Raw genomic sequence first — 22,791 nt, 5'->3', positions numbered from 1 at the left:
GCAGGTGTAATCCCATCTCCTGTAATTTTCACGGTTCTGTTTGTTCCTGCCATGGCATCTTGGTTATCAAACTAGCTATGCTAGTCAACTCTGTTTGACTCTCTGTCTTGTGTATTCCCAGAACCCCTGTTGTATCCCAACACGGACCACAGCGTGGCTCTAGAGGCTAGAGACCTCCGTCGAAGCGAAACACCTCCGTTGGGCAGTACCAAGGGGGTCAGGAAACAACCTCGCCCGGCCCGCGCCACGATGGACACCAGTGCCCTGACGCTATAGTAAGGGCCGGACACTCAGGCATACCTAGAGAAGGATGGGAATAGTTGAGACAGGAGCGAAGAGCGCAGCCCGCTCTACCTCCCACACCGCTCCCGCCGCCGGCACTGTACCCCCTCCGTACCGCCCCCGCGGCCCCACTGGTGCTAAATAACCACTCGCGCCTGACGTCACCGAGCCAGCCCGGTGGTGATTGGCGGAGAGCGCCCAGGCACGCCCCGCACTTCCCCTTGCTGCCCACCTTTCCTCCGTTCTGCGCAGGCGCGCGCGCGCACGCAGGCACGCACGGGAGCCGCGGTTGCCCGCCCTCCCCCGCCCGCCCGGCTGTGACACCGCCGCCGCGCCCCGTTCGCCTTGTGCTGCCCGCGCCGCGGGACGCGCCGCCCGAGGCACACACTCGCCGCGCCCGGCTCCGCGCAGCTCCTGGCGGCGTGGGCGAAAAGGCGCCCCGGCCCCGCGCACTGAGACTTTTGTCCCTTAGGTGAGCGGGAGGGGGGCAGGAGGCAGGGTAGGCCCCGGTGCGGGCTCTGTTTGTGTGCGGGGGGCGGCTGCTCAACGGTCGCTGAGGGCAGCGGCGGGAACGGCGCCCGCGGGGCTGAGGGCAGGGGCGGGAACGGCGCTGAGCGGGGCAGCGCCCTGGGTCCTGGCTTTGCCCTTCGCTGCCCGCCCTGGCCGCTGGCTCCCGGCTCGGCTCGGAGTGGGGGGGGGGCGGCTTTTGTTCGCCGTCACCTTGGCGGCTCTTCCGCCTCGCCCCGGGCGGGGCGGGGAGGCCGGGGAAATGCGCCCCCAAGCCCCGCATTACTCGGTGCTGGCTGTGGTGTTGGGCCCTGCGGTCGCCGCTTCCCCTCTCACTTCATGGATCGATCCCTGTGCACGGGCCTCCGGAGCGGGCTTCGGCATGGGCAGGGTGCTGCTGCGCCGGCCTCGGTCGTGCTGCTGAAGCTCCCTTAGCTCCCCATCCTCGGCTCAGCGGGCCCGTCTGCTCTCCTACAAGTTAGTACAGCCGTGGCAACCTGGCTGTAAGGGCTGCCCTGACTCTGCGGACCTCACCTTTCTGCGCTTCCCCTTTCCTCATCATAACCTGGACTGCTCTGTTTGCACGCAGAGTGATATCGTAGAAGTTGCTGTGAGCACCTTTTATTCTGCAGAGCTGAATGCCTTGAGCAGATCTTTTCTGAGGCTGCTGTCGTTTGTCACCTGAGTTGAGCTCATTGGGTCGCAAGCTTCTGCCTCCCTTCACCTCGGAGGTTATTGCAGTTCCAGTGTGGATGCCCAGGAGTATCTGTACAAGATGTGTTTTAAATCTCTTGGGTAGCTGGGTGAGCCTGGATCTTGAGCTTGATGCCAGTTACCACTGCATAAAAGGACTATCACAGGAGAGAATGAGACAATATGAGATTATTGTTTAATTTCAACCAGAAAGTCATAGTCAGTCATGTAGATATTGTAGCCTTCTGAGCTGGTTTGGCAACTCCCAAGCCCTCTATATGTTCTTCAGTTCAGTGTGCAAAAGATCTGCTTTCCTGCAGGAAAAAGTGTAAAGATGCCCAAGGTACTTTTGAATGGTTGAGAAGTAGGGGAAGTTATATCAGACCATACCCAAGTTTCTGAGTGTAATGTGGCTCTGTTAGTGTAGCACTGCAAGTGAGTATAGGATTTGTCAGCCTGGATTCTGAGCTGAGAAGTGGTTGCTGACAAACTGGTGTTGCTTTACTTCTGGTGTTAATTTATCGTTCAGGAGGCATTCTTGTGACCATTGTGATTCTGGATGTGGGTACAGGGCCGTACCTCCCCTAGGAAAGCCTGTCATTCTTAAGGATTCCTTCTTCTTGTGAACCCTGGTTGCTTGGATGTCAGAAACATCATCTTGGTTTGCCATTAGAAGTTTTCTTAGAATAGTCTGCTTGGCAGATGTGGCCTTGCTGTGTGAAATTATGATCTGTAGCTGATCATAATGATTTTTTCATTAGGAGTGTAAAATCTTTTCTGTGAAAGCCAGCTTAAACTGAAGAGAAAACCAAATGTCCATCATCCACGTAGCTGCTGATGTCCATATGAATGTTTTCCTTTATGGAACTGAGGATTCAAAATAAGCATCTATTGTCACACTTAAGATAATTTCACAGCACTGAAAATAGAGTGAGGAACCACTGTACCTTTAAGCACAGTGTTGGATTTGAGTCTTCTGTTGCGGTACTTATGGTGCTGTATGTCACTGCCTTTGAGAGCATTTAATAAATAAAGAACTGTATTGCAACTCAAATAACATGAAAAGATGAATATGTCAGACTAATAGATGTAGCTAGGCCTTGAACCTGGTCTTGGGTAATGACACGGAGGTGGAATGCCTCCCCCAGAGCAGATCATTGTTCTTATTCCTCTTTGGGTGGACTTTTGGACTGCACAGCTTAATTGTCCAGAGGATGTTCCCCTATGGCAGCTGTGTGCCTAAGATGCAGGGTGCTGTTAAACTCCTCCCCAAAAATCCAACCACAAACCAAAATTAAACTATCCTCTCAGGAGAGCTTGATTTGAAAGAACTGCTTGCTATGCCTTTGGGCTCAGCTGGTTCAGAAGGTAGCACATAGGTAAAGGAGATCATAAAGTAAAGGGATTCTGGTAGATTACACACAGTTGCTGGTCCTTGAGGCAGATGGAGGATGTTCAGAGTGCTGACCTTGCAGAGCATGACAGAGAAATTGTACTGTCAATACTGGAGTGTTGTCTGGGATTTTTTTCTTTGCAGTTTGTGCTACATTGACTTTCCATGGGATACCCACCAACCTCTGCAGGGCTGTGTGCTGAATGCCCTGCCTTGGGCCTGCTGGGCTATCAGTTTGGATTTTAGCTTTATTTGATGTGTGACTGCTCACACCATGTGTGGCAGTGATGGCATCTCAGAGTCATGCTTATGGATTGCAGGAGCAAGCGTGCCCTGTAAGGCATTATTTTTTGCTTCTCTACAGTTAGAAACACAGTTTAAAAGTGATAATCTGGGCTCAGGAGAAATGAGTCCAAGATTGTGAAAGCTGCTCTCCCCTTCCCTTCTGTTTTCTTTCATCTCCAGTGGTGTGCGAAGTGGCACTGTGTCCCTTGTGGCTTAGCTTAGTGCACTGTGTGGGGAACATCTTCCTCATTTGAAAGAACATTTTTCTCAAATCTATTTTCATTTTAAGTGGTGTTCAAATCTGATTAGCAACTTGGACAAGAGTTGCAAACTTGTGGATGTACAAACAGGCCATACCGTTGCAGATTTATATAAAATGATAGCTTGATGTCTGTGTGTCTGTAGTTATGGACAAATTGTTCTATGGATGACTTGTTCAGAGGATGAAATTTGCGTGTCAATAAAACAAAATTTTATTTGCTTGTAGTTTTTTATTAAAACAACTGGTGAGGCCCACAGCTCCCTTGCAAAGCTTAGAAGTTTCTCTTCGTGGAGGTTGTGTTCAAGTTCAGGTGACACTTTCTTCAGCTAGTGTCAGAATTCAGTTCAAATTTGGTTCAGCTTTTTTTTTCTGTTTTTTCTGGGGGATTTTTGTGTGTATTTATTTTGTTGGTTTTGGTTTCTTTTTTTCTTTCCCCTGCAAGTAGAATTGATGAAATGTCCAGGCAACTTCACTATTGTTAGTTTGTCTTGAAATAGGATAAACGTGGCTTTGGAATACCTCTTGGGGTACAACCGAAGACTTTGTGCCAAAGTTTATTCTCTGGATACCTAAATTTGAGCATGTAGGCACCATTCTGTAGCTCAGTCATGGCCTCGGGTAATAGTGCTTTGCCACAGATGACGAGTCATATTTCTGCTTTCTACGGGGCAAGGGAAATAATAATAATAATACTAATAGTATATGAGTATGCTTCTGTATATTATAGGGCGGAAAAGGCTTTGCTAATGTCAGAGCTGCTTATTGAGCAAAATGCATGCCAGGGAACATTTCACTACTCAACACATAACAGTCTTCACTACTTGTTCAGGAATAAATTGCTGCTGCCCTCTTGTGCAAACTGATGGATGATGATTTGGGGTTTGGTTTCTTATTGGTTTTTTTTCATTCAGCTAAAGAAGGGACAAACACAGCTTAATAAAGTTTTGTGTATAAAGATGATTACAGGTTGAATGATTTTGCATGCTCTTACTTGAGTGTGGATATGAGAAATGATTGTAGTTGATTCTCATGTACTTCAGCACAATTGTCTCCATGTGGGTTGTACCTTATCCTTAGCAGAACTGGAAGCAATGGATAAGGTGGAAATTAGGTTTTGTCGATGAGTTGTTATGTCAGCTAGATATGGATAGGAGTGCCTGTGGATGAGCAGCAGCTGCATTGATGTTTCTGTTACCCTGTCCATGTGGCCTATGGTTTTTGGCCATTGTGCATGCTGAAGGGATTGTTTTAACAGTACAGTTGCACCATAAAGAAGCCAGCACATGAGAGTACTTGATTTCTGGTGATTGCCACCTCAGTGCTGGGATCTCAGGCTAACAGCAGTATTTTGTTTCTGGCTAGTGTGAACATGAGTGCCTCAAGCCTTCTCATTTCTCGATGGCTGCTCAGGCTGATCTAAGAGTGTGTCTCATTACACACAGCTGAGAAGAGCACTCAGAGTCTTCTTTCTTAGTTTGTTATTCTTGAGTGTGTACTGATGGAAACTGGAAATAGAGCTTTTATAGAGTATTGACATTGATGGGGCTTCCTGTGTTGCCTGGTAAGCCATGGATATACTGTTCTTTGTAAATTTGGCTGTTTAAATTGTTGATGCTCATGCCCTGACTTTTTGCTTAAATTTCACTGGTGTCTTTACCTCCAAAACCCCTTGGGCCAGCTAAGGCTTGGGTCCTTGACTTTAGGGAGGTGCTAATTGAGAGACAATCTTTTGAAAACCTGGTTTCATGGCACCCATGTTGCTAGCAAGGAGTACCTCTGATTTAATTTACTGCCTTTTAATGACCTGGGAGACCTGAATAGTTCATGAAGGCTCTGCTATCCCTATTGAGATCTTTGAAGAAATAGTGAAAGGAAATAATACTGAGACAGGTGAAGAATTGTACTGAGACATCCTCTCAAATTATGTGATGGTGTCACATAAATCAATGATGCTGTCACTTGAAATATGGAAGAGGTGCACGGTGAGGAAATAGGACCGTTTCCAATGAAGAAAAGATGTAGTGTGATACGTATCTCCTGTAGTGTAATGATTTGTCACAGATTATTATGCTTTGTACCTAGAAACATTTTCAGTGTTCATTGAGGTATGCCAGCAATTTGTTAGCAAGTATACTTTGTTTATTGCTATATTAATAAGAACATGTGGTGGCTGTCACCTGCTTTTTAACAGGTTCTTTAAAAAATCCTGGTGAGGCTTCATCTTTGTGTATTCTCAAGTGTTCATGGTGAAGATCTTGTCACCAATTTTGTGTTCATCATCTGCTTGTGAGGCAGGGGAACAAGAAAAAGAGGATAACCTCACCTGTAGAAATGGAGATATCCTTCTTTTAAGGCTGGTTTCTAAGTAAAATTGCCTAGTGCATGCCATTGCTGTAGTATGAGTTGTGTTGGGAAGATCCTCAAATTGCTCATATTTTGTTTTCTTTCCTTTGCTCCTGCTTTGAGCATGCACAGGGCTCAAATTTTGATGTCCCTCAGTATTTTGACATTTAGTTTTGTGTCTCATTAGCATAATTACTTCCTCTGGGGCTTCCTGTGAGGCAAAACTAGTACTGTGTTCCAGAGTCTTGCTGAGTTATATCAAAGGATTTACTTAAAAACCCTATATTACAATAGGGTTTTGGATAACCCTGTCGTAAGTTTGCTGATTTCTTATCTCCGGGTTCAAGACCTGTGTGTCAGGCTTGGCCTTCTGCCTTACCTGCACGTTTTTGAGACTCTTGTTTCAGGTGTGATTCCTGACTAAGTGCATCTGGGAGGATTTCTTGATATTGTCTTGTGGCTTGGATTGCTGGCTTGAGATAATTTTGGTTGTCTGTGAAGTGTAAACTATTTGAGCCAAGTATGTGGGCTTTTTTCTTCGGAGTTCCATTACAGTGCAGGATCTCACATATTTGTGGCATTGTTCCTGTGTGTGTTCTACCTTTATTAGAGGCCCTTCTTAAGCTGAGGTTAATCTCCCAGTTTCACTTCATATGCTTTATGTGCTGTCTGGCTGTAATTGCAAACAGGCTTTTGTTTGGCCCTTGGTTTAGATTGATGGGTCAAGTTTATTTTGGTAAAAAACCGAAAATCTTACTCTAGGATTGACTCCCAAGTTGGAAACCTGGAATTTTGACTTGGTCTTCTTCACCTGTTCCCTTGCATAGACATTCATTTTTTGAGAAAGAAAGTAGATGAAGTATATCTGTGAGAACTGGAGGGAATTTCATGATTGCCGACAGTGGTAGTCTTAAGTGAGCTGGCAAAACCAACATGTTGGGTGCTGGCAAGCTATCAAAAAGTATTTTAGAGTACTGAGTATTATTTTATGACATGGATGATCTGCAGGATCATGTATGGATTGGTAGGAGCATAGCAGCTTGAAGCAGGTGACCCCTGTCCTTTCCAACTTAGATGATTCTGTGAAAAAAGTAGAATGCAGTTAGGTTGGACACCTGCTACCTAAGACTTTGGTCATCTCTGAGGCACTAAGGTTTCCCTTCCCTGTCTTCATGGAGTGTGAATCCAGCCCATATGGTTACTTCATACTGGAGCTCCCATCTTCATTTTCCAGATGTGACAGTAACCATGTGAAGCAGAGGTACCAGCTATCTTAAGATAGTATTTACCTGTTTGCTTGCAGGGCTGCTAAACTGAGTTTTTTAAGTATTCATCAGCCAAAGGGAGAAATAAATGGTACAAGAGATTTTTAGCAGAGTTTATGTTCATTCGTTTACGGGTGGTTTTTTATGTGTTTCAAAGCACCTGTTCTGTAAGGGGCTTTGTATCCACTGTTCCCTTTTCATCAAAGTAATGCATGAATCAACTGAAATTTTCTTATTTATTCAAAAGATGTGGGAGAGGGTGTCCTGAATTGGCTGGGTATTTTCTAGTGAATTAAGGCCCTGTGTGCATAATTGTTTCAATTCTAGTATCACAATGTTAATCCTTTTATGGAGAAGTTGTGATACGTAGGGGTGCCTTCAAACTAACATGAATATTTTCAATTACAGCATTTGACACTGAGTACCAAAGAAATGGTGATGGAGAAGCCAAGTCCCCTGCTCGTAGGGCGGGAGTTTGTGAGACAGTACTACACTCTGCTGAACAAAGCTCCTGACTTCTTGCACAGGTAACACTTGCACTCACCAAGTGATAATGTTTTTGAATGAAAGTGTGTCCTGTTTGTTATAAATCAGACATTCGTTTCGGAGTATGGGAGAAAATGGACCTGGCTAACTTCTGGGCTGTTGGAAAAGCTGTTTCGTCTTACTGCAAACTCCCTAGGCTTTAGAACCAAGTCAGATTATCTGCATGCATGGCATGTTATCAAGATATTTCTTCTGTGGAAAAGTGTACTGCTTCTAAGGCAGTAAAATGGTAATGTGGACAGATTCCAGAAATACCTGCTGAGGTTGGGGAGACTGGATAGATACTCATGAGCAAACCCCCCTGGTGCACGTGTTACTCTGCGCTCAGAAACACTCTCTGTCCTCTTGAAAGGTGGCACAAGTGTCACTAACAACAGCACCTGTGGAATTTCTCTTAACTATCTCTGCAGAGAAGAGTCCAAGAGATTTTGATCTGGTTTGGTTTAATGTTACCCAGTTCTGGAGCTGCTCGTATGAAATGTTTTCTAGCCACTTGCAGTCAATGAAATGAAATGTTTTCTAGCCACCACTGCCCCTTTCTTCTGGTCAGGCTCAGATACAGAGGCCATTTGCCTTTGTGTTCTTTGGCTGCACCTTTCTTCTAAGTGATGTTCTCCAGGGAGGGCATCTTATCCTCCTTCTTTATCTTGCTGTTAGTCTGAACAGCAGCTTGCTCTCTGCCACAGAAAGATGCGGGTTTCCTGGTGCTTGCTGTGCTATTTGCAGCAGTGAGGGAGTTAGGACAGCAAGTGTTACTGTTTCATCCTACTAAAAGCTGGAGAAGAGCACAGAGGATCCTGTCGCTAGTCATTATCCAAAGCTTGCCTTGGAAGCTGCAGAGATCACTTTACCCTCTAAACAGCAGTTTCTCAGTGTTGCTGAATGCCTGTTGCATTTCAGTTGGGTTTGTAAGGCTTTTCTGGTCCCTTAACCAAAAGTCTTTAATTCCATTTAATTGGGGACTCTACCACGCAGAGACTTTGAGCAGTTCCTTAAAAGCACGTTAAAACTCTAGGTCCCCTGTGAAGGCCCTTAGTAAAAACTGCTGATGTTCAGAGAGATTGCTTTGGAATTTAGAGAGAAATGTTTTAGAGAAAAGATGTTTTCCTATCTGCTTGTGCACTGCTTCAGCTAAGTTTCTGTATTTCCTTGCTGTTAGGAAGTGCTGGACCATGCTCAAAATTATGATTATCTGTCTGGTACCAAAGAAAACAATCTAATATCCCCCATGCTTTTTTCTGGGCGTAGTCCAGACTATGGGACTAAGGGACTAAAAGTGTTGGGCTTGTATTTTCACAAATGTAGAACTAAAAGGAGTTTCTAGGTTTAGTAGAATAAACCAAGAAATGGCAAATGTGGAAGTTCCAGGGTTTAATTCTTCACACTGACCCTCTGCACTGGCTTGTTCAAGTAGAGAGGAATATTCAGTATTCTTGCCACTCTCTGTGGCACTGAGTTCATAAAAGTACTTCATGAGAATTTTATTTCATGTATACTGTACAAGGGTGGATAATAAAGGTATGTGTTAGCATCTGGAGCTCATGGCAATCACCCTCAAGTCAAAACATGCTCCTAAATAAAAGCTATGATGTTTTTTCTATTAATGTAAATGTACTGGGAATACAAAGTAAAGCATTTATCACATGCTTTATAAGCTGACAGTAACAATCCAAATCAAATCAGACTATTTTAGGCTCAAAATGTGGAAATGGAATGAAAGTGCCAAAGGATCTCTGAAATGTAAGAAAAATATTGGCAGCGAGTGTACGTATTTAAATATCGAAACCATGAGCTCAGTGCTGGCCAAGGCTGTGATGAGAACACGGTTCAGAGGAGTGCAGAAGGGCTGTACCTGCCTGGGCTGATGCCTCTGTTAGAGGCAGGGGACTCTGAGGGTGACGAACCTGCCAGCCAAAATGACCACCTTCCTTAAAGGAAGCAAGTGAAAGGTTGAGGTTGATTTAGGAGTTTGCTGTGCCACCTTGGGCAAACTGCACTGCTGAATGTTAAGTTTGTTTGTTCCTGTATTCTTGGAACCTCTTGAATCTGGTGAAATTTGTGAAACATTGAGCTCTACAGCTGTTGGCTAAAATACTTTTTTGATTTGGTTCTATTTTTCACTTCTGTGACATTTACATCTCTTTGCTTGCAGGTTTTATGGTAGGAATTCTTCTTATGTTCATGGAGGACTGGATGCCAGTGGGAAACCACAAGAAGCAGTGTATGGTCAAGCTGTGAGTATTAAAATTTGTCCTCTAATCCTTGTAAATGTTCAGAATAAATTAAGATTTTTTTTTCTTTGCCTGTGACTTTGACTTTCTTACCTGGTGAGTAATGGATTGTGATACTGCTTCCTGTTTGGAGACAGATGGGAATGTTGGCTTGAGAGTTTTTGTTTGTTTATTTCTGCTTTCATTGGTAGTTGTGTTTGATTCTTCAGCTTTGTATGTGGGCTGCAGAAAATACCTTTAGGATGGGAAACAAAATTGAGAGGACCTGATAGATTTGGGCTATAAATGTATCTTGTTTCAGTTAGAAGTAATTCCTCAGGAAAGGATTGATCTTTATGAGTTTCATGGAATTCTTGTGTGAATGGAGTTTTGTTAAAGTGGAACATAACTATCTGAGGAAATTAACAAAGTGAATTGAAGATTGCTTTGGTTGTACCACATTATGAGAATTGTCTGTCACCTAGGACATCTCTGTGGCAGCCACATCTTTGAGCAGTGTGACTTTTTTGACTTGGTTTCTTCTCCCTTCACCAGCAGGATCTCATTTGCAGCACAAAAATCTTGGCAGTGCAGATGTTCCCCAGTCCTGTGATGTTTGGTACTTTGATGATGTATAAAGGGTTGGTTTGGGGTTTGTTTTGTTTTGTTCTGGGGCTGGTTTTTTTTGTTGTTGTTGGATATTTTTGGAGGTTTTCTTTGTAACACAAGCTAAATCCTGTCCCTTTCACAGGCCCTTAAAAACATTAAAGCCTTAAATAGGTCAGAGATTTTAAAACAACTGGAAAACTTAGCAAGTTGTATGCTGTTTGACTACTCTGAGAAATACTTGAATCCCATTGGAAAACTTTTGATTAAAAGTTAAGTGGACTCAGGAAGACTGTTCTCAGTGAAAGACACATCTTGGTTCCTGTATTTATCTTTTGAGCCTCAGGGGAGTGCTCTTGGGGTTAGCTGAGACTCAGGAAGGTTAAAAAGTGTAAAGCTCTGTACAGAAGTCACTGCAGCTAAAATGTGTGTGTCTCTTTGCAGGAGATACACAAGAAGGTGATGTCACTGCAGTTCAGTGAGTGCCATACCAAGATCCGTCATGTGGATGCTCATGCCACTCTGAGCGATGGGGTGGTCGTGCAGGTCATGGGAGAGCTGTCAAACAATGGGCAGCCAATGAGGAAGTTCATGCAGACTTTTGTGCTTGCTCCAGAAGTAAGTATATGCAAGATCGTGTCAAAATTCAAATAATGATGGGAAAAAAATGACCTCACCTGTAGCTACAATTTGTCATATTGGGACAAAAAATAGGATCTGGCTTTAAAACTTGGTCTGGAGGGTATCAGTAAATGTGTCACAGTATATGAGTGTAGAGAAACGAGTGTATTGGACTCATCCTGAGCTGTTTTATTTCCTTGGACATGAAGTGTTGGAGCAGTAATAAAAAGAATATTGAAGCTTGCATTTGAGAGCTGCAATTGGCACAAATGATTTTTTTAAAAAGTAGGATTCAGCTCTGTAGATCAAATCTCTGCTGCAGTTGTGTAGTTTCAAGTCTAATGGCAAATGTGAGTATGCTCACATTTGCCATTAGAGTTACTGCTCAAATTTAACTCTTGGTGTGAGCAAAGCTGTTCTTTCCCCCCAACGGCATCACAAACTATTGGGTGGTTGGGGATTAATGGCTTAGGTTTGTGTTGAATTTCTTCATTGTTTCCCTGCACAGTTCTATAAGCTTATGGCCACCCCATGAAAGTTTGGGTTTTTATTGTGAAGTTTTTGTAATAGGGAAAATTAAAAATCCTCAATGAAACTGAGGGCCTGTATGCTTCGTTAAAACTTATTGTTGTGGTGGCTTAGCAAAATTAGGGGATTTTATTCTGCTTGGAACTTCCTTTTTCAGTTGGGCAGGAGCTACTATTCAATTGTTTGTTTAGCAAAGAGGAAAATAACTCAGAAAATATCCTTAGTGACATAGTCCTATTGCAAAATGTCAGTGTATACACTGAAACTTTGTAGTCCATCCTTTTATTGCCTCCTGATACTCCATATATGCTAAACACTGCATGCTCTCTTTTACAGGGATCTGTTCCAAACAAGTTCTATGTCCATAATGATATCTTCAGATATGAAGATGAAGTATTTGGGGATTCAGAAGGAGAACTTGATGAAGGTGAGAAGGACTGCATGCAGAGGGTTTGTGTCATTCTTGTTCCTCTCTCCTGTGTGCAGACCTGCCAGAAGTGTCTCGTGGAAATGCATCTCGTTGGGATGCAAACTGGGTTGCCTTCTTGTGGGGCACAGAGCTGTTTGTTACTGAAGCTCTGCTGGTTCAAAACATTCTGGAAAATGAAGGTTCTGTATTAGTGCCGTGTTCCTTGAAGAGCTGAACTGGCTCACAGAGGGTGAGGCTTGACAGACTGCAACAGGACTTCTGCCTAGCTGCAGCAGGCATGCTTGTGTTCTGTGATCAGTCAAATTTGTGCACGATTTGAAGAAAAGGTCTAACTGGTTTTCAAATATGATGCATAGTTCACTTTCACATCATCATCATACTCAGTAATTCATTGCTACTTGAGGGCTGAATTGGACCTGAGTTGGGTTTTTTCCCCTCTGTTCAATGAGGCAAATCAGAGTGTAGCCAGAATGTATGTATGTGTGTTCACTGGGTGGCTTCTGAAATTTGTTCATCTCGATTCTGTGGAACAGAGCATTTTAGGCAATCATCCTTGTATTTGAGGTTCACGTTCTTAGTCTGAGGCACTGAGATTTATGAGGTGATGGTGCAATCTTTCTCTTTCATTGCCACTATATGAAAAGCACCTGCTGCTTTAAAAGATCCTCAAAACCTCCTCCCAGAACTTCCTAGCAGTAATATGTCTCTTTTGCGAAAATCATAAACAGCCAAGCGTCTTGACTAAGAGGCAGGCTCTTCCATCTTTTTTTGCAGCTAATTTTACCATGTTTTGTTGGTGAAGCTTTATTTTGATTGCTACTAAGTTAACATGCTTTTATTTTAACTGTGGCTTGTGTACACCTGTGGAGATCTATAAGAGATAACAAGTTTCTTTTTTGTGTCAGAGTCTGAGGAAGAGGTAGAAGAAGAGCAGGAGGAAAGACAACCATCACCTGAACCTGTGCAAGAGAATGCAAGCAGTACTTATTATGAAAACCATCCTGTAGCGTAAGAAGTCCTTTTTATTATATGAAGTTGCTTTTTTAGTAAAAACAACAGACAGAATTGCTTTGGCTTTAGTTTCTGGATGTGATTTAACAGATAGTTTAGGAGAATTCACTTAGCTTGATAGGGGTCTGTGTTAAGTTATCATTACATTATTTTAAGACATTGCTTCTTTATTGAAGAGAGAAATGGGGTATTTTTTATGTTTGCTAGTTATTTTCACTTCTGGTCTCAAAAGTGATGATGAAAAGGGAGCAACCACATGTATGTACACATTTAATGGAATCTTTGTAATTCAGACTTCGAACAGTATGTTTGATAGGATGTGACTTAATATCACAGGTGGATTAACAAAAGCGTGGTTTGTCACAGAATAGTTTGAGTTAGAAGAGAACTTTTAAAGGTCGTCTAGTCCAACCTCCTGCACTGAGCAGCGACATCTTGATATGTTACTCAAATCTGGATATCACTTGGAACTGAGAGAAAGACGTAGTTTTTGAGAAGCTGCTGTACGGCTGTATTGAAAGACTAGGTCTTTGACCTGAGTGTCTGCAAGTGTAAGCAAGAATAAATAAAAAAGATTTATGATTCTGTAAGAATACAAAAAGCAACCAAATAAAATGCACAAACACAAAGAAACAAACAACACCAAATCCTGTGCATTTTTTGAAATATAGGGGTTTCAAAAAATAATGAGGGCCAGAACCGACTTACTGGTTCCCTTGTTAAAAAAACCATGTATGACATCACTAGCCAATACCTGCTGAGCACATCAGTGAGAATACTAAACTAATAATAAGTCACTTAATGCTTTTCATGAGAAATCAGATGGAAAAGTGTAATCTGCTGGAATTCTGGCAGTGACTTGCTCAAGAGAATGCAGAAAGTTTTGGATGCCTAAAAGCATGAAGTCAGGTCTTGTTTTGGGGTTACTGTGTCATTTGGAAAGAGGCTGTAAAGGCATTGCTCATCATAGAGTCACTTGAGCATGTGGTGACCTGTGGCAGGAGCTGTATGGACAGAGGTGACTGGAGGTAAGGTAGGATTTTGGGGTGGCTGAAGAGAGAAGATATTCAGATCCCCTACCTTTCAACCACACAGAGCAGAGAAAAAGTTGGACGTGCTTTTCTGTAAATGGGACTCACAGCTGCTTTGGTACAAAAGCTGTGTAGAATTTTGGTAAAGAAACAATAGGTTTCATTCCAGAATTGGCTTTGTTTATTTGTGTGGCTTAATCATCTGTTGGTCCTCTCTGTGTTTGTACTTGAGCACTTGAGTTCTTAAGTTGAGCACCTCTTCTTCAGGGTTAAAAGGCGGTGTGATTCTCTGCAGAGAACTGTAGAACATGTATTTGCTTCAGCAGAATTAAAATCTGGTTTTGTACCCCGTACGGGAGTACAGCTTGATTTCTCACTGCTTTGTATACGTACAAACCATGTTGTAGCAAATGGAGACACAACAATCTTTTTCATAGCAGAGCTGTTGCCATAGCACAGCTTACAAAATGTGATAAAATGCAAAGCAATGGATAAGCTCATAAAATGCATTTGACTATTGTAGCAATGGAATAGAGGAGGCACTGGAAGAATCTTCTCATGAACCTGAGCCAGAATTGGAATCTGAAACAAAAGCTGAGGAACTGAAAGCTGACGTAGAAGAAAAGACCCTTGAGGAGCTAGAAGAGAAATCTCCATCTCCACCTCCTGTAGAACCTGTTTCGCTACCGCAAGAACCACCAAAGGTTAGTTACAAGTTATACCTGTGCTTCTAAGTGCAGGTGGAAACTGGATTGGCCTTTAAACTTTGCCTTTTTGGGTGGCTGAACTGGTACCTCTCTTTAGTGTCATGCTGTATGAACAACTAGGCTCGACCTTTGAACTTGTAAAAATGCAAAGTTTCACTGAAAAAGGAAAAAAAGTTATTTTTAAGTGCTGCTCATTACCTATTGTAGATTTTAAGCTCTTCTGGTAAAGTGTGTGTGTGGGTATAGGCATGTGTAGACATTTTCGAATGTGCAGATAACATGTTAAGAAAACACCTGTAGCTGACACCACCAAAAATCTCATACAATGGAAACTGCTGCTCTTTTCTTGAAAAGAAATGGAACAGACTGACGCCTGCAAAATTGCTGCAGCATAGGTTCAAAATAAATCTGGGCGCATTGACTGTCTCCTTAGAGGCAGAATGCCTAATCTTAAAAGCCAGAGTGCACACCATGTGTCCTCTGGTGTGGTTACACCTGCGGGCTTGCAAAGTGCTGGGAGCAGCCAGGGAGAGCTGGAGCAAAGTCATTTTCTAGCTCCAGTGTGTCTCCTGTATTTTTTTCCAATCCTTTTTCTCTTCTCCATTTTTGATTGTAACATCAGGCATCCGCTTCCTTTCTTTGTGCAAAAGACACTTAACACTACAGGGTTCTCAGTCCTAGGTTTGGTTACATCATGGAAAGCAGTGATCTGGGAATGCTGAGGGCCCTGGGCTCACTTGAGTAGCAGTAGTGGGCACGGTACATGCTTGTTCCATGCCATTGGAATCCACAGACAGACAGAACTGCAAAGCCTCCATTGTAATACTTGCACAACCATTATTTAATAGTCAGATATGAACCCAAAGTGTATTTTTAGCAGACGAGTTTCCCTGTAGGAATGTCAGTGGTTTGCCATGATTAGTAGCCTAGGTTTGTTGCATTTCCTGCAGGCTTTCTCTTGGGCTTCAGTGACCAGTAAAAACCTGCCTCCTAGTGGTACTGTTTCTTCCTCTGGAATTCCACCCCATGTTAAAGCACCAGTCTCACAGGTAACCCATCTGTGAACACCTTGGATTGTCTCATTACTTCTGCAAACTGCTTCAGTTTTTTAAATTAACAGATCAACTTGTTTGACTTAAATTGCACAAATTAATTGTGTCTTAAATGTTAATGCACTCACCTTGTTGCAAGTAAAGGCACAAACGTAACAGATGTAACTTTGGGTGATGGTAATGTTAAAATCTGTTCTTGTTGAAACAGGAAATCACTCCTTGGTTTTTTTTTTTACCTGACTTAATGGCATATGGTTTGGTTTAAAGGGGAAACACCAATTCTCCACAAAATGTTACTCTCCTGAAGTGTGTTTGAAAAGGACATTAGTGGAAGTGGCCCAGCCGTAAAAAGAGAGTGCACCATTTCTGAGGTGCAAGATTGCCTTGTAAGGCTAACATCCACAGGACTATGCTTACTATGCTTGTTTTCATTATCCATGGACAATTAGCTTGTCACAGAACCCTGTACCAACTTATGACTGTGTGAGGAATGGAAGGATTTACATTTCCTTGCCAGGACAATGCTATCTTCCCATTCCTAGGTTGACTGTGTGAGGAGGGAAAAGAGAAGGGCAAGTTTGACCTGATGACAGCTCATGTCCTGCTTATACCAAGGTGGTGTGAGACATTCTGAGACTCTCAATTCAGCTTCCTCCATCTGTATAAGAGTGCTCAAACCAGAAAATGTGCCATTTACCCCTGTGCATTGATAGGGTGTGCCAGAGCGCTGCATCTTGAGTTGCTCCTGTCCAACCTTTTTGAAAGGCTGCAATTTTCAGTAGAATAGCTGGGTTGATGCAGCTGTTGTTCTTGCACTGGTTTCTTCTCAATTTTGTAGTAACAGGGAGATCCCAATCTAGTACTAGCCTTCAGCCAAATGCATGTTAAAAAACAAACAGGAAAGAAAAAGACAAAATGAAAGAAAACTAACCAAACAAACCCCAGCACCTTATGAATGGTGTTGCTTCTGGTCTGCTGGGATTATCATGGACATCAAATAAAGGCTATGTAATGAGTTAGGAAGTCTGTCTGTCTTCATCAGCCTAAACAGGGCTTTGAACACTTAGGTGGTATTTAACCTGTAAAAGCTGTGAGTTTTCTACTACAGGATAGATATTTCCTTATGCAAAACCAAAATTGGTTTTAATTTATTTGCCACAGAGAGGGTGGATGGTTGTAATGTGGCTGCAAAAATAATTTCAAATGATCTGCCCAAGAGAGCAGGAGATAGCTTATAGATGTCCTCTTAAACTCCTGTGTTTTCTCTGTTGCTTGTCATGCTTTGTGCCTTTTAATTTCTTTTGCTTTGACTTTGTTTTAAGTAACGGTGTGTTGAAGTTCCTGAACAATACTGACATGGCAGGAGTTTCAACTCACAGTTCTTCTGTAGCCAGAATTAGTCAGTTCTGAGCTCCTTTTCTTGAACATATTTTAGACACAGCGTGTAGAAATCTGGTAGAAAAGGCACCTGAACAAGGAGCTGCAAGTCAGTAGTAGCTTTTCCCTGTTCTCATGGATCCATTAGCGCCAGACACCATCATGGAAATGAGGACAGAAGATGCCCTGGTGGATGGGTGGCTGGGTCCTTTGGGATGCTGTTGTTCTAGCTGGTTTCAGTGATCTTACAAAAAACTGCCCTGCTCATTCCTTTCTCTGCATCACTCCAGATTCCCTCCCATCTCTTCTATCAAGTTAAAATACAGTCCCTGTAGTGTTAGCTCCTCAAAGGGCTGCATGCCTACTGTTGTGGATATAAACCAGTTCAGGGCTGTTTCCTTTCAGCTGTGGAGTCAAACAGGTCAGCTTTTCATGCTCTTTTTCTAATAGTAGATGATTAGAAATCAACCTGTCTACATTGATAAACTGGGACTTTTCCTTACAGCATTTTCAGATATTTTTATCTCCCATTTTTATTACTGCATTGTTTGTCATGGGGTGGCACAGGGGCAGGAGTAGGCAGGGCCTGATTCCTGTCTTTTGGGGTGAGTCCCTTTCCCTCCCCATGTGAGCTCCTGAGACAATGCCACCTTTTCCTTAATGGTTGTCAAAGCTCTGCCAGGATGAGATTTGTGGCTTACTTGGCTCCTGTGGTAATTTGAGTCTCTTGAACTCCTTACTCAGTGTCCTTCCATCCACTCTGTGCTTGCTGGGACATGCTGGCAGATGTGAGTTGCAGTGAGCTCTTGCTTGGGCTGTAAATGGCAGCTCTGATCTGGAGTCTTGTGGTGCTGCCAGTTGTGATAGTGTTTTGTCCTCCTGTACAAGGGCTTCCCTCTTGAGGCCATGAGGCAGCCTTTTTCTATAAAAAAGAATGGTACTCCTTAGAAAACAACCAGAGAGATCTGCTGTTTGCGTGCCAAGTGACAAGTTCAGCGAAACACAAAGCAAGCAGGTACAAGGTCACTGGAACTTGGGATTTAACAGCAGGGCATCAGTGACTTAGCAGGTCTTGGCTAGGGCTGACAGAAGGAGAGAGTTTAAGCCTGATAGCCATGAGTATCCAAGAAATGGGGGTCTGAAGGTGTCAGGTTTTTCTTTTGAGGTGTAATTTATGATGTGCTCAAGATGTGTGAGTGAAAGATGGCAGAGGAACTCCAGTGACTCATGAAATACAATGGAATAAGATTTAACAGGAAGGCTGATTCTGTGAGTTTGTTCTTGGAACTGAAAAAGTGATCCTAGAAGTGTTGTAGGGACAGACTAATGCCTAGCTCCGTAGAGCACAAGTGATGGGAGGGCTAAGACATTTGTTTGGTGTGTAACACTTGCATGTTGCATGTAAAATCCAGTCTTTTTTCCCTGGGAAATACTCTGTCTGGAACCGCTAGTTGTCACGAGTCCTTAAAGGAAAAAAAGGGAGATGTTTAATATAAACTACTTCTCTACAGCAGTCTGGGCCTATAGCTGTTTACCTTGTGTTCAATCTTACTTGCAGGCTACTTGTGTATTCTTGTGCTCCTAAGGATGATTTTGCTTTTCTAAGATAAGAACCCAGCACACCAGCAGCTGCTTAACTGTTGTACAGAAAATGCAATTTAAAAAATATTGGGAATTGCTTCAGTGACCAGCAGTCTGCATAGAAACATTTTTATTGTTCTGTTTCTCATAATGCAAAATTTTTTGCTTGCCAGAAATTGGATGGGTGTTCTAGTACCTGAATACAAAGGTTGTACTTTGAGGATCATGGTCTTGACATCAGAAAAGTTGAAGCATATGCTAAGAGGTAGTCTGTAGAAACCCATTTCAGGAAATACTTACTACGCTTCCGAGGGCTTTTGTTCTCCTCTTTCTTTTTGTTAGTTTTTGCATAGTTGTTCTGCACTCAGGGAAAATAATTGCTTGGAGACTTGGACAGAACATGTGATTTGCCCATCTCTTTGTGTTCATTTTGGACTGTCTCTTAATCCATGAAGTTTGAGCTTGGCTTGAGGAAGCTTTATGCCCTCTACAATTTAAGTCAGGCTGAGAGATTTGTGAATAACAGAACGTTGGGGTCTCAATGCCTGGTCAAACATGGAAAATTCACTTCAGCCATGTTTTGGGGAGATACTCTGATTGAGAGATGTTTGCTTTGCACCTTTTAACAGTGATAAATGAACACTGCAGTCCTGGATTGGTACAGAGGAATTTAGACAGGTGAAAAAACCACTCCCAAACACATTGACATCGATGTCTATCTTCTGGAGTTTGTTTTGTGCATGCCACTTACCCATGTCTTGTCTTGTGGGGGGTTTTTGTTTTGGTGAGTTTGGGGGTTTGGGGTTTTTTTTACTGAGCCAGTGTTAAATAATGCATGTTCTCCTCTTTTAGCCAAGAGTGGAAACTAAACCTGAAGCTCAGTCTCAACCTCCTCGTGTTCGTGAGCAGCGTCCCAGGGAAAGACCAGGTTTTCCACCACGAGGACCTCGGCCAGGTAACATGGATGATCTTGTGTGTCTGCTTGGGATGGGTTAGTGAGAGGTGTCTGCTGAGGCCTTCTCTGTGCCTGTGTCATGCTTGCCTCTGCCTGCTGCCTTCAACTAGAAATGAGGGAATATGATTTGGAGTCCAAGCCGGCTGGAGTGGATATGCTTGCTACTTCCCCTAGATGTGTTCATCTAGATTTACACACGTCATTTAACCTCAGTGGTTCTACCTTCCTCTTTGTGTTTGTGGTAGGAAGGGGAGACATGGAGCAGAATGAGTCGGATAATCGTCGGATAATTCGCTATCCAGACAGCCACCAGCTTTTTGTTGGGAACTTACCACATGATATTGATGAGAGTGAACTGAAGGAGTTCTTCATGAGTAAGTAGTGATTCCAGCTGCAGGGACTTAGATGGAGAACTGTGTAAAAAAGTCATGTAACATTGGTTTGGACTACAGGGGTAAGCTTTTACATAGTGCCACACTACAGATGTCGGGAATGAGCAGAGGGTAGAGCTGGCACTGTGGGTTTCGATAAAGTGTCTCTTCCCTTGTGTTTCTCCAGGCTTTGGAAACGTGGTAGAACTTCGCATAAATACTAAGGGAGTGGGAGGAAAACTGCCTAATTTTGGTTTCGTGGTATTTGATGATTCTGAGCCGGTCCAGCGAATTTTAGTTGCAAAAGTAAGTATTGGCTTTGGGTACTGAGTATCCCCTTACAGGGATGAACCAAAAGCCCTAAACCACAAGTATTGTGGGCCATTCTAGTTTGCATTGCCATTGGCTCTGGCATTCAAACAACAGCTGGAAGAAAAACAGTTTTGGCATACCCATTCTGTCAGGAGTACTGAGTAGCTTCAAAAGTTGTGCCAGCGTTCCTCAAACTGCATAATGTGGAATTTGGGGTTTTTACCTCTTCACAAATACTCCACACAGAGCTCAGAACTTACTTTCAGAGATCCTTTAGCTGGAAGTGGAACAGGTAACCTTTCAAAGATCCATCACATGGATCTCTTAATTCCGCACCCTGGGATCGAGAGGAGGGAGCAGGGGTTTTTGCAGTTTTGCTTTGAGGAACTGGAGGGGAGAAAGCAGCAGTTTTCATTTCCATGATGTGGGAGTGAGACCTAGTAGAGCAATTCTTCAGAAATTTAAATCCTGAAGTGAAGAGATTAAAGCTGGCATTGAAGAAGCTAAAGACAATGCTGCTTTTGCTTGAGACAAACACTTGAATTTCTTGCATGCCCAAGTGAATGTAAAAATGGTGTTCTGCAGGGCTGAGGTTGCATGCTGCAGGGGACCTTTAACAGGTCACATTTGTCTTAGGCATGTACATGAAGGAAGGCTGGGGCCCACAGCCAGTGCAGAGTTTTTATGTGCCTTGTACGGAGCGGACTTTGTGCCCTTGTGACTAACGTGTGCCTTGACCACTTCTCCCCATAAGCCCATAATGTTCCGTGGTGAGGTGCGCCTGAACGTGGAAGAGAAGAAGACCAGAGCTGCTCGTGAGCGAGAGACGCGCGGCGGCGACGAGCGCAGGGATATTCGCCGCAATGAGAGAGGCCCCGGGGGGCCCCGTGGAATAGTGGGTGGTGGCATGATGCGGGACCGTGACGGAAGAGGACCTCCTCCACGAGGTGGCATGGCACAAAAACTTGGCTCTGGACGAGGATCCGGGCAGATGGAAGGCCGTTTCACTGGACAGCGTCGCTGAAATCTCCACTGTGGGCAGACAGTCTTGGCAGTGGTACATTATCCATCGTGTTTGCATTCTTGTTAATTTTTTTTTTTTAGCTTTGGAATGTGACACAGCCCTTCTGATCATTTCTTTGATGTGAAAACATCCTTTGGTTTCCAGTTTAAATTGAGGTGGACATTTTTTCCCCAGTTTCACAACAGGAGTCACACTCTTAATTTATAAATGTATGCTTGGAGAATTGAGGACTAAAAATAAAGAAAAAAGAAAAAGAAACAAAGTAAAAGACCAGTTAACTATCTACAAGAGAAGTGGAACTGAAGGACATGCCCAGTAGAATTCAGGTCCTTTCAGTCAAAAACCCTCTGCTGCACATTTTGTGTAAGTGTTACCGTTTCTGCCTACTACTGTTGGAAACACAAATAGTGCAATTTGTGCAATTGGAGAAGCTTGCTTTTTTTTTTTCCTTCTTAGAACACTCAGCTCCAAACAAACTCGTGTTTACGCACTCATCAAAATGCACTAATGGGTCCTCTGAACTCATTTATACTGACAGCTACAGGAGGCATTGGAGGGAAAACCTCATCCTCTTACTCAAACAGAATAGCTTGGGGAACGATGCGGGCATCTGCTCTGCTTGCTGTGACCAACCTCTGTACACACACAAACCTTAATAAGACTACACCTTTGTTCCAGAAGGAATCCAGTTAGCTGTAACCAGAACCCAGAGTTTCCAAGTCATAGGCCGGAGTACGCAACAAGTGTGATAGCTCATGTCAGATTTTTCTATCTGCCCCTCTTCAGTGCAGGGATGGCTGCTCAACACACTCCTCCTTCCCTTCCCCCTTCAAGAAGCATTGTACAGTGAAACTTGTCTTGACTGTATTTGAGTTCTCTGGTAATGTAATAAGCATGATGGTGCCTTCTATGAATACATCATTCCAGTCTTGCTGGTGATTTTGTACAGTATAGTGTATGAAGTACTGTGCTGCAAAGCCAAGCAGCTGCAAAGCATTTAAAGGAAATAATCGGAAAATTGTATTTAAAAAATTGCAGTATCTTTCAATGAGTAAATGTTGCTAAAATGATCATCCACCTTGCTCTTCAATTAACAAGTTCGCCTGTTTTTTTTGCAGTGGGGGGGAAGGGAGGATGAAGGCATCCAAGTAGTCTCCAGGTTGTCTCTCTTCTTTAATTAGTGTCAGAGTTAAAGAAAGTGGAGTTCTAATCTCTCTTGGACCTGAATTTCAGGAGTCAGTCCAGAATGATGTACGTTTCTGGCCAGCTCTTAATGGGTACACCTAAGCATCCTTTGTGAACGTGAGCTTATCAAATGGGGATACTGCAATTTTCAGAGAACTAAACAGCAGCTCTTACGTTCTTGCATTTTCCAGTTGCACTTTTTTAAAAACTTGTA

The 22,791-nt window shown here is 43.2% G+C and overlaps 1 protein-coding gene across 2 annotated transcripts; it reads left to right on the top strand.

Moving 5' to 3' along the window:
- The first annotated feature begins 594 nt into the window (after positions 1-594).
- G3BP2 (G3BP stress granule assembly factor 2) lies at positions 595-21,646 on the top strand. 2 transcript variants are annotated; one of them, XM_063415035.1, is made up of 12 exons: positions 595-754; positions 7,439-7,557; positions 9,729-9,810; positions 10,837-11,010; positions 11,878-11,968; positions 12,877-12,979; positions 14,537-14,717; positions 15,671-15,769; positions 19,583-19,685; positions 19,931-20,059; positions 20,244-20,362; positions 21,123-21,646. In XM_063415035.1, exons 2-12 carry the CDS (start codon positions 7,463-7,465, stop codon positions 21,390-21,392), a joined length of 1,446 nt encoding a protein of 481 aa, XP_063271105.1. In that variant the 5' UTR covers positions 595-754; positions 7,439-7,462; the 3' UTR covers positions 21,393-21,646. The 2 variants fall into 2 exon arrangements, with proteins under 2 accessions (XP_063271105.1, XP_063271106.1); XM_063415036.1 differs by lacking the exon at positions 15,671-15,769.
- Positions 21,647-22,791: the final 1,145 nt, after the last annotated feature.

Source organism: Prinia subflava, chromosome 18 (genome assembly GCF_021018805.1).
Source record: "Prinia subflava isolate CZ2003 ecotype Zambia chromosome 18, Cam_Psub_1.2, whole genome shotgun sequence".
In the NCBI taxonomy this organism is placed as follows: Eukaryota; Metazoa; Chordata; class Aves; order Passeriformes; family Cisticolidae; genus Prinia; species Prinia subflava.
Note: the sequence above shows the minus strand (reverse complement) of the source record. Positions and strands in the feature narration are given on the sequence as shown.

Coding starts and splice junctions, on each gene's coding strand:
- G3BP2 (XM_063415035.1), top strand. CDS start 7,463: ATGGTGATGGAGAAGCCAAGTCCCCTGCTCGTAGGGCGGGAGTTTGTG. Junction 7,558..9,728: donor GCTCCTGACTTCTTGCACAG/GTAACACTTGCA, acceptor CTTTGCTTGCAG/GTTTTATGGTAGGAATTCTT. Junction 11,969..12,876: donor AGAAGGAGAACTTGATGAAG/GTGAGAAGGACT, acceptor TTTTTGTGTCAG/AGTCTGAGGAAGAGGTAGAA.